The sequence below is a fragment of the Pinus tabuliformis genome, chromosome 4_2 (genome assembly GCF_031772625.1).
Source record: "Pinus tabuliformis cultivar Carrire ecotype Pingquan chromosome 4_2, CPIR1, whole genome shotgun sequence".
NCBI lineage: Eukaryota > Viridiplantae > Streptophyta > Pinopsida > Pinales > Pinaceae > Pinus > Pinus tabuliformis.
Genome location: NC_142304.1, coordinates 895,384,383 through 895,394,753, shown reverse-complemented (window position 1 = coordinate 895,394,753; position 10,371 = coordinate 895,384,383). Strand labels below are relative to the sequence as shown.

At 37.7% G+C, this 10,371-nt stretch overlaps 1 protein-coding gene across 1 annotated transcript; it reads right to left on the bottom strand.

The window, feature by feature from the left end:
* Positions 1 to 211: 211 nt before the first annotated feature.
* Positions 212 to 10,169, bottom strand: LOC149172586 (ATP-dependent 6-phosphofructokinase 2-like). The gene is made up of 2 exons (XM_089424349.1): positions 8,286 to 10,169; positions 212 to 557 (listed from the first exon to the last, which is right to left on the bottom strand). The coding sequence occupies exon 1, from the start codon at positions 9,765 to 9,767 to the stop codon at positions 8,334 to 8,336; it is 1,434 nt and encodes a 477-aa protein (XP_089280475.1). The 5' UTR covers positions 9,768 to 10,169; the 3' UTR covers positions 212 to 557; positions 8,286 to 8,333.
* Between the last annotated feature and the right edge of the window lie 202 nt (positions 10,170 to 10,371).

The following is a 10,371-nucleotide window of genomic DNA, read 5'->3' as shown; positions in this document are numbered from 1 at the left end:
TGTTTATTATCACTATGATACCATTGATCTATCTATCCACAAATGGAAGCAAACTAATTAATCATCCAAATACTTGTAGATTAACAAAACCAAAAGCACTTCAGTAGCTAACTATGAATGTCATCTAAGCATACATGTACAAAAAGAAGAACCTCTACTGCTAGGGTTGGGCCCTAACCCAAGAGCTTCAACCCTCTGCGTCAACTCAGTGTTGGATCAAGAAAATGCTTCTCATTTTCATTAAAATATCAAAAATACATAAGAGTTATTAGTCACAATGTCTTAGCTCAAAAATGCCTCTTGGCTACAACAAAAAAAGTCTAATCATAATGAGGCTCTAGGCCTTCTTAAATTTAGGGAGGCTTGGCTCCCAACTCGAGATCAACTTGTCTTCAACTATCACTGGCTTGGCCGCCAATGACTCCGAGATGATGAGATTCAGTGGAGGAATCTTCAAGTGAATGAGAAGTTAAGGAAGGAGATCTAATCTCTTCAAATCCCTCTTGCTTGTCTACTTCGAGTTCCTACACTTTAATTAGCCACAATTGCTCCAAATCCTGCAATTAATGCACATTAGGCCACAAGACATAACATCTCATCTTTACCCTTCTTGCTAAGCAAAATATAACAAAACATGTAAATAAATGTGAGAAAAGTTGATTTTAATAAGTTGAAGAGTAGCATTAAGGTCGATATAATTTACCCATTGATGAGCCTCATCACCAACACACTATGCTTTATTTTTATATTAAACATAGCCATTAGCCTTTGCTTCGTTACGTGTTCAAAAAAAAAAAAAAAAAAATATATATATATATATATATATATATATATATATTAATCCAACAGCGTTTTAAAATATTTTTAAAATTTTTAATTAAAAAAAATAATTGTATTTATCACTCAATACACATTTTTTTATTATATCAATAATTGTGCATATTTTAGAATTGAAAAGCAACTTTGTGTTCAATCATCGTCATATTTTTATTGTGTAATTACACATGCATGATCTATATTGAAATTGAGCTCAAGGAATTTTGATTTTTAAATAAATGGGTAGACAAGATTTGATTTCAAGAAAATATTTTTCATCTAATACATCATCCAAAGATAATATGAAAAGTATTTGAATAGGTTTTCACTTTCAAATCAAAGAATAACAGGTTTAATTTAAAAATCATTTATTTCACCACTTGTTAAGCACATTAAAATCAAATACTTTCATTTGGAATCCATACCGTCGGGCAATTTCAGCACCTAACCCTCTACAAATTAAATGTGCGAATTTTCTAGCCATCATTGATTATCGCAGTTTAGAAGCATATAATTGGGGAAATATTACATGTGTTGTTTGTTTAACTGATTTCAGGGCGACTGATAGAATTTTCCAGCTTGTTAAATGTGGACACAATTTTTATATGGAATGTTTGGACAATGGACATCAGTGATTTTAGGTATGATTGATTCGTGATCGTAATGGTTACTATTTTGTGTTAATATCTCTTGAAAGAAAATTGTGAAAGAAAATTTGAATTTAAACCAAACTGTGTCATTATACATTCAAATAAACTGACATCTATGGCGTATATCAACCACATTTATTAACGTAGTTGTGCTAGTATTAATCTTACTCAAGAATTAACAACACTTGCAAATCCTTGATGGGGGTGGTATTAAGGGTGCCATTGGAGGCACGTAGCATGATTAACATGCCTAATATTTGAATGTTGAATGAGATGGCAGACCTAGGATCAAGAGCCATGCTCTCCACCTATCTCTATCTCATCCATGTGTGGCGTCCTTACCGTCTTCAACATCTAGATCACCTACCCTCGTCATGTCGATTTAAATGCGGGCAAATGGTTCTAGTTGGGTTCGAGTTTGACATTCCTTTTGTTAACAAGTTCAATCCTTCACATAGTGTTATGGCTAGCCTCTTTCATGGAGGATTGGTTATGGGCGGAAGAGGCCCTAACACAAATTACTAAACTCATGCAACAATGCATGATTTTTTGTTTTAATAAGCTTGTTAAAGGGCATGCCCTATTCTACACATGCCCCTCTACAGATTTTGCACACTATGGCATTCCCATTCATTCGCTCGATCCTTTCATGTCTTCGCCCAACTATTTATGCATGGGCAACATCTCAAGGTGGCAACTTCACTATGCTTTTGGTTATGGTGTGCAAGGGTTCCCACTGTCGCACTACTCCTGAATGCCGAGGTTGGTTTCTCCAGATTCTAAGGAAGGTATGTCTCAATACCGGTTGTTATCACATTATTCTTGTTGTTTACCATCTTGTCGTTTACTTGTCTCGTAGCATGTCTGTAGTTTCTCTAGTTTACACAGGGGTCAATATTCTTCGTCTTATTTCTCCATAACACGGGCTCAAGTCCTTCTTTCGAGTTGGTCATTGTACTACCCACTTCATCACCCCAAATCTTGGATTTGACAAGCATTTCATTTAACTGTCCCGTATTGGCCTGTGGAGTTTGGTACCCTAGTACCTTCTCCATTTGGTTTTGATATTATCACTGATTAGGTTAATTTTGCAGTTACCCTAAGTTTCCCGGCCTCATTTATCTTTGTCCTTTGCAAATACTAGTCTTTTGGGATGTAGGGTTAGCAAGTTTGCTCGAGCCCCATCGCACTATGTTATATCCTCCACCAAAACAAAGTTCACTCTTTTTTCTCATGGTCGATGATGTTTTCATTATCCTCAGGTTCGCTACATCCTTAACGTTGTCTATCCATCACTGTTTGTTGTCGGTCTCTCTAACATTCTCCCATTATTATACTTCCTATATAAACATGGCCCCCAAGCAACGTCTGCCCAGTCGTGGTGGTGGGACACAAGGTTCATCGTCGTCTCGTTGTCAACATCTATTTGGATGGGACCCAATGGCCAACCATTTTGATTTAATTCCTTCTAAAGTGAGGAATGAAATTCTTCACTTATAGGCAAAGGAGTTTGGTGACCGTTTATATTTTTCTGACTCTGAGATTAGCGGCTACTGCGTCAAGTGGATTCTTGATCCAAGAAAATTCAAGAAGAGGAGGCTCCACTTCCTCCACTCACTGTCTATGCATAGTCAATTAGAAACACTGCTCCATATGGTCATTCACGACAAGCAAGTCGACAATTACAAGCTATTTGCAGGGTAGGAGGAAATCAAGAGAATTCTTCATGATATTCGCTACAATCTAGATGATGTGGTGGCCAGGTTAACAAAGGTAGAGAAGTTCGTGGTGTTTGACTTAGATATTGAGTTTGATGCACAACTTGAAGCACCAACAGTTATCAATGCTCATGTTGGGATTTCTCCTTTGGGCAACTTCTCTCCACCCTCTTCCATCATCATTTCGGACTAACAGTTTCATTAGGGATATTGCACTTCTTTTTGCAGTTGGTTATTATCAATTTTTTGTTCTAAATTTGTCATAATGGGTTGATGGCATGCCACTTTGGAATATTGTTTGTTTTTTGTATGGGTTTACTCATAGTAAAATGGATGTAGTGTCACTGTAACTGGATAGTTGGCATAATACTACTCAATGTTTTTGCCTAGTCCTATCCTTCTACAACTGACTTCTCTAAGTGTTGTAAAACCTTTTGGGTAGTTAAGTTATGTTATCTTAGGACTTCCTGATAGTAATGATGTATCTTAGGGCATCACTTGGTGAAATATGAGCTCCCAGACTGTCGTTTTGATGTAAAAAGAACTATCAATGTAATATCTTTTATCAGCAACGGAAATATATTAATTAGCTTAAAAAAAGGACCTTGTCTACAGAGGTCACAATTTCACCCAAGCAAAATTCTAGCCCAAATCTGTGAAAATTTTTTGAAGCTTGGGATTATTTGAATTTTTTTTTTCATGGTGAAAATAGATTCAGCACCATTCAAACCTCTTAGCATCTTAAATCCTGAAGCTTAACAGCCATAACCAAGATTTTCAAAAAAAATTACCAAAATTTCCATTATTTTCTAGACGAAATTCGTCAACTCCTTAGACTACGGCAACAACGGCAAAATAAGACCACCTGCAAATGCCGGCACCTAAACCAATGGTTTCCCATAGTGCTATAAATTTAATTTTAATTTTAAATTTAATTTTAATTTTAAAAGCGATAAAAGGACGTGAGTGAAGAATCAGGAAATGTCGACTCCGTGACGAGAATTAATGAAGAATTGGGCCGTCTAGGGAGGAGATTTTTCAGGGTTTGACCTCTATGCCGATGGATTTCGAATCAGCAAAGATCCAAATTTATCTTTACGAGGGTTGTTTCAGAGCTTGCACGGTTTTAACCCCAGGGTTTCGACCCGAAGAGCTCTTTTCAATTATTTAGGCTTCAAACAGGATTCTTTAATTCCATTGATCCGCTCCGCTATCTGTGCAAATGGTAGAATACACATGGCAAGCTCTCCTGTGGACAGGGCCGAGAGGACCACCGGGGATATGTTGATCGTATATATTGATATTAAGTTGATTACAAGTGTCTTTAGATAAATTAGAGAATTACAACCCACAAACGTGGCATTTGCAGGTGTGTGAGTTCCATCAATTTCAACTTTAAAGAATATTCTAGTTCAGAGAGAATCAGCATAAAGATATATTCTTATAATTTATAATATCATATAGATTACTTCTTCATAATAAACGCTCACACCTTCTAAAATGGTATTAGATAAAGATAACTCCATCATAGACCATCAAACATCTTCTAAAATTATTCTTATAATTTCTAAAATGGTTCTTAGAATTTCTAATATTATATAGATGATTCTTTCGGAATAAACCATCAGCCATCATTTAGACAATGTGCCTATTTGCATTTGCCAACTTGTTGATTTATATGCCTATGCCAGTCTAAAATGTGTACTTCCACATTGAAACCATATTGGATTTTCTTTAGTTACAATGGTATTTAAACTTTTATCCCTATTAGAATCCGTTTCCCTGAATGTGATACTTCTCAAATCTGTTTTCACAAAATCTTAGAAGTCATCAGTGTCATTCATATTAACCCTGGTTCTTCTACCTTTAAAACGGTGCCTATATCAGCTCTTGTTGATCAGTTTAGACTTTGAATTAGCTTGGACAATCACAGGTCTCCATACCTGGTTCCTAAGTCACGTTGGTCAGTTTAGAGTTTGAATCTAGCATGGAAAGTCATAAGTCTCCGTACCTGGTTTATATATCAGCAACTGCTGCAGTGAGCAATGGAGCGATAACTCATATCCTGTTATCCGAAGAAAAAATGATCTCCATTTCAGCACAGTATACGAGTCTGTGTCAAGCTTGTCTATCTGAAAGTGCTTTGGAAAACGACATGTAATAAGGAATCTCCTGGATCCCATTCTGTATAGGATAGTTTACTGGTTTGGATCAAGTCTTGATATTATTACATCCTCGGGGCATAGAGAAGATGGTCAGCAGATGGTGAGAAGGTGTTCTGTTAAGGCACTCCGTGGTGTAAAGGTAACCCGTTCAAAACTCCGTGGGCAAAAATCCAGCCATCCTAAGGGCTGGTGTGGCCCAGGCCAAGTACAATCCTGGGTGATTTTGGCAGCTTAGATGCCCGTGATTTGTGGCTTCTTAAGCCATAGGTTAAGCATGCCAGTGATTTCAGGACTCACATAACCTGGCAAACAAACAAAAAAGTCTTGATATTACTGCAATAAAAGCACCTCACTTTTATTGCACCTCACTTGAATTTGAAGTATCATTCTCAACCCATCACCTTTCTTGTAGCTCTGAGTTAACAGCTTTCCTTCTTGTACTTCGTATATTTCTGCTATATAGGATGTCGCACATTCCAAGAAATGAATTTCATTCTATGCCAAAAGGCCTTCAATGTGAAATTTGTTGATCACAGAAGCTCAGAAAAATGCCTAAATGGAAATGTAATTCAAGATTTATACACCAGAAGGGAATGGTCTTTTAGAGCAGCAATGCCCGTTATTTGCTGGATGCCTGATCTGCTAAATTTTGACACAGAATAACATAAGACGATGAAGACAGGACAAAGATGAGATTAGTCTTAAGAAGAGTTAGTTTTGGTAGGAAAAAGATAAGTTATCCAATTTTCAAACAGATTTTACATTTTTAATGAGCCATCCGCAGTTTCACAGTCTGAATTAGTGCATGCTCAGACATGCATGTTTCTTATATATTACAATTGAGTACGTTCCAAGGGACATTCTCTCATTTTCTTTTCTTTGGGCTCTAAGAAAACTAACAAACTTTGCACACTAACTCAGGTCCATATAAATCCATGCTTAATAGTTTCCATTAGGCATCAAACTTGGGTAAGTTTGACTATCCTTTTTGGGGCCAGCTACTTTACAGGGGTTGGGGTCCTTGAGTTTGAGCTGATATATGAGATCTGTAAGAGAGAATTCTAGTGAAATGGCATAGCTCTCGAGATAAGGTTTGGAATTCAATTTTTGGAATCAAAGCAGGTATATCAGTCTCTCGGGTCGATTGATCACCCCAAAAAGTAATTTATTTTTGTGTACTTCCAACTCTACTGTGATTTAAAGGTGAAACCATTTAGCCTTTGCAAATGATGAATTGCGAGAAGCAATTCTAAATGCAGGCAACCCTCTCCATCAAACTAAACCTAATCCTTTGATATTATCTTTTTAAGATGATGCAGCTAGCACAAACAGAACAGCCCCAATTGCACAAACCGGCCTAGAAATTACGGAAAACTTGAAAAGTGGTGTGAAGATATTCTGCTTCAGAGACCAACAAAAATTACATATATCTGTCAAATCAAACTCTGAAGCCTGAAATTGGTATTACAACACAATTTGTTTTCCAAAAAGTATCAGCAATTATGTTTTCAGGTAATGGTCTAAGTGTTCTGTGTTTGGATCTTTAGAAGTGCTAGACAGTTCTGAGTGGATATTTTTGGACATTGTTCTGTAACTCATAGGATTCCAAAACATGGACAGAACAAACTCTGATACTTTTATCAATGGACTTTAAAAATAGAGCAGGAACCATTATAGTTTTAAGATGTGAACATCTCATGTTAAGCCTTAGAGAAGATGGTCCTAAAATTTTCAAGTGATCCAATAATACTTGGTCGAGTATTAGAATTATTACCAAATACACATGTTATCTGCAATGCATTTTTTTATTATACATGTCACCAAGGTGGCTCTTGATATTCATATTTTGTCTGCAATATACATGTTTCATCTTACAGGTCACAGAGGTGATTTCTGACATCTGTTAAATGCTAATCATGATCAGCATCAGACATGCAACGAAGTTAATTTTCAAATAACTTATTGGAAGATTTTTCTGATCAACTTTGGAATGCATGCTCAGAGGGTGTCAGATTATCCAGTACACAAAAAGAAATCAGCTTTCTGAATATACACACATGCCAATGGAAAAATTATCCAGAACTGCCTCAAGACCATACTCAACAACATGTCAGACAAATGAAGGGCCTGCCATAAAACCTCGCATAGTCAATTAAAGGAGAACAAAACTGAGGATTGACAGCTATGCAGGAAAAGCAATTAAAATCAATAAATTTATGTTAAGTCACAGTTAAGAAAGGCACACATTCAGCTCTTCCTAAGTTAAAATATGAAGCCCTAATTTTCAAACTCTAAACCATAAAGCAACCAGTTGCCAAAGCAGGCAACAGATGGGTATGGGATCTTCTAAAGACACAGATGATTTCTTTAAGCCGAACCAGCTTCCAGATCAGAGGCAACTGGCCATGATTTGCTTTTGGGGGGCAGGAATCCATCAAATATTCATTAATTAATGTTCATAAAAAATGGTACATCTTCAAACCAAAAGGCGGTAACACAGGTTCGCCCTCCCTACCTGATATATGATTTTACTGTTATGGTTTCCTCAAAACTTAAGTAAAAGAAATAAAACTTCAATAGATGCAAATGACTATTATTTTCTTTCAGGAGGAGCAATTATCATATATTCACTATAAATCAAGATCCATGTTCATAAAAAACGATACATCATGGAACCAAATAACCAAAAGAACCAAAGGGCGGTCATAGGTTCCCCCTCTCTACATGGTATAATATTTTACTGTCATGGTTTCCTCCAAAGCAGGGTAATCAGGAATGAAACTTCAAAAAGAGCAGGCAAAATGAACTAAAGAGGCCGAAAGTGAAAATTCAATTGGAGCTACCAAAGAATCCCAATTCCAGAGGATTTCAACATAAATAAATACTAATTAGCCAATCTATAGCATCTGATCTAAAACATTGGGCTGTAGGTCTACCTTTAAACAACTATGAGAAGCATCCTGACCACCACAATAATCTGAAAATCAAACCTTCTTCCCGGAATTTGTAATCCGGGAAAAGTCTGGCTGATTAGTCACAGACCTCATCCATGCCCATTTGTGATCGCTGACATTCACAAAGTGCTGAGCAGCAGCAACCTGATTCACAGGAATGTAGGCATAAGTTCCATTGATTAATCCTGACACAAAACCAGTATAGCCGGCCATGACCCCATGTATAGCAGAATGAGCAAGCAGAGTACAATACAGATTATCTGTAGCATTTGCTGGCACAACCCTGACCATATAAGTTGGGTCAATATATTTCACTGTAAACAACTCATTGGGGTGATGTTTCTTCCACCACTGTTTCAGCGCACTGCACAGCCAGGGCCCAACATCCAAAAACACAGGATTACCAGATTCATCTCTCTTCTCCTTTTCATCAGGACTCCGAGGGATCAACTCCTGTCCAGCTCCCTCTGCAACTACAAGGACAAAATGTCCATTTTCTGCCAATCGTTGCTCCACGAACTCAAACAAGCCCCCTTCACCCTCCAGATAAAATGAGATCTCAGGTATAAGACAACAATCCACATCCCTGCTACTCAATGTCGCATGCAGTGCAATATGGCCTGCATTGCGGCCCATCAACTTAACCACCCCTACTCCATTGGTTGCGCTCTTGGCCTCCACATGGGCTGCATTGACAGCATTCTGTGAAGCCTCAACTGCTGTCTGGAAGCCAAAGGACCGGTCAATGATGCCTATATCATTATCCACAGTCTTCGGAACCCCAGCAATGGAGACCCTAAGCTTCCTCCTCTTTACCTCTTCAAATATATTAACTGCTCCCCTCATGGTTCCATCCCCACCAATGATATAAACCTGGTTAAAACCATGGGCTTCAATGGCATCAACTATCTTCTGCAGATCAAAGCCCCCTCTTGAGCTCTCCAGCACTGTCCCCCCTTTCTTGTGCCAATTATGCACCAACTTAGGATTCAAAACCACAGGTTCAGATGAATAAAACCCGCGATAACCCGACCTAATTCCCTTGATATCCCTTACCCCATACTGAAACCAGAGACCATCTACAATCTCCCTGATAACGGTATTAAGCCCAGGACATAAACCCCCACATGTAATAATGGCAGCCCTGACTTCATCAGGGCTAAAACACACCTTAGACCTAGGTCCAGCTCTGTGATAAAGCCTCTGCGTCTCTTTCCCTAATGTCTGCGTTTCCACAGCTATATTCTCCATGACCATATCGCTCTCAGTGACAAAAAACCCTTCACCAGGATGAATATACTTGTCCTTCAACAGAGGATTAGGAAAACTGGGTACCTCCTCTAAGTAATCTCCTAAATGTGGTAAATCCTGAATCCTCACCTGAGCAGGAGAACTGATAGTGAATTCATCGGAAAAAACTCCAGGGTCTATTGCTAATGGCTTGATTGCAATCCTCGCCGCCATTGCAGATATTACAAACTCTTAACAAAAACTATGTAAGAGATCAAGCACTGAGAAATTGTGCAATTACTCTGCAAGCAATAGATCCGGACTACTAAAACTACTTGTATCAGACGATGATAGCAATAGATGATGAAGGGTATTGAAGCAGTGATATATATATTTCACAGGAACTTTCTGATATTCTCACTGGTCAAATCCACTATTTGACAAATTCCTTCTAGAAACCAGACTTCCTTCACGATTCTAGAATTGTGTAACGAAATAAATTGTGGGAAAGCTCTTCTCTGCTATATAGACGCACAAAAAAATAGTCATGACGTACCGATCATAGCGAAATCGTTGTGAAGCTTCTGTAGCTGTTGCCGCATACCGCCTAACAGTTCCTTAAAAAGGGTTCTAGATATTAAGTTGATTTTCTACCGGCTGGCAAATCTGACTTTATATGATGCCAGTCTCTAGTTTTCATTCGTTGTGCAGGCACATGGAATTGCCACATGCATGGGATTCAAGTGGTTTCGTGCTCAATACAAACTCCGACGTGGTATATTAAAAGAAAAAAAAAAAAAAAAAAATTAAAAGTTATGAAAATTATATTTTTTAATAT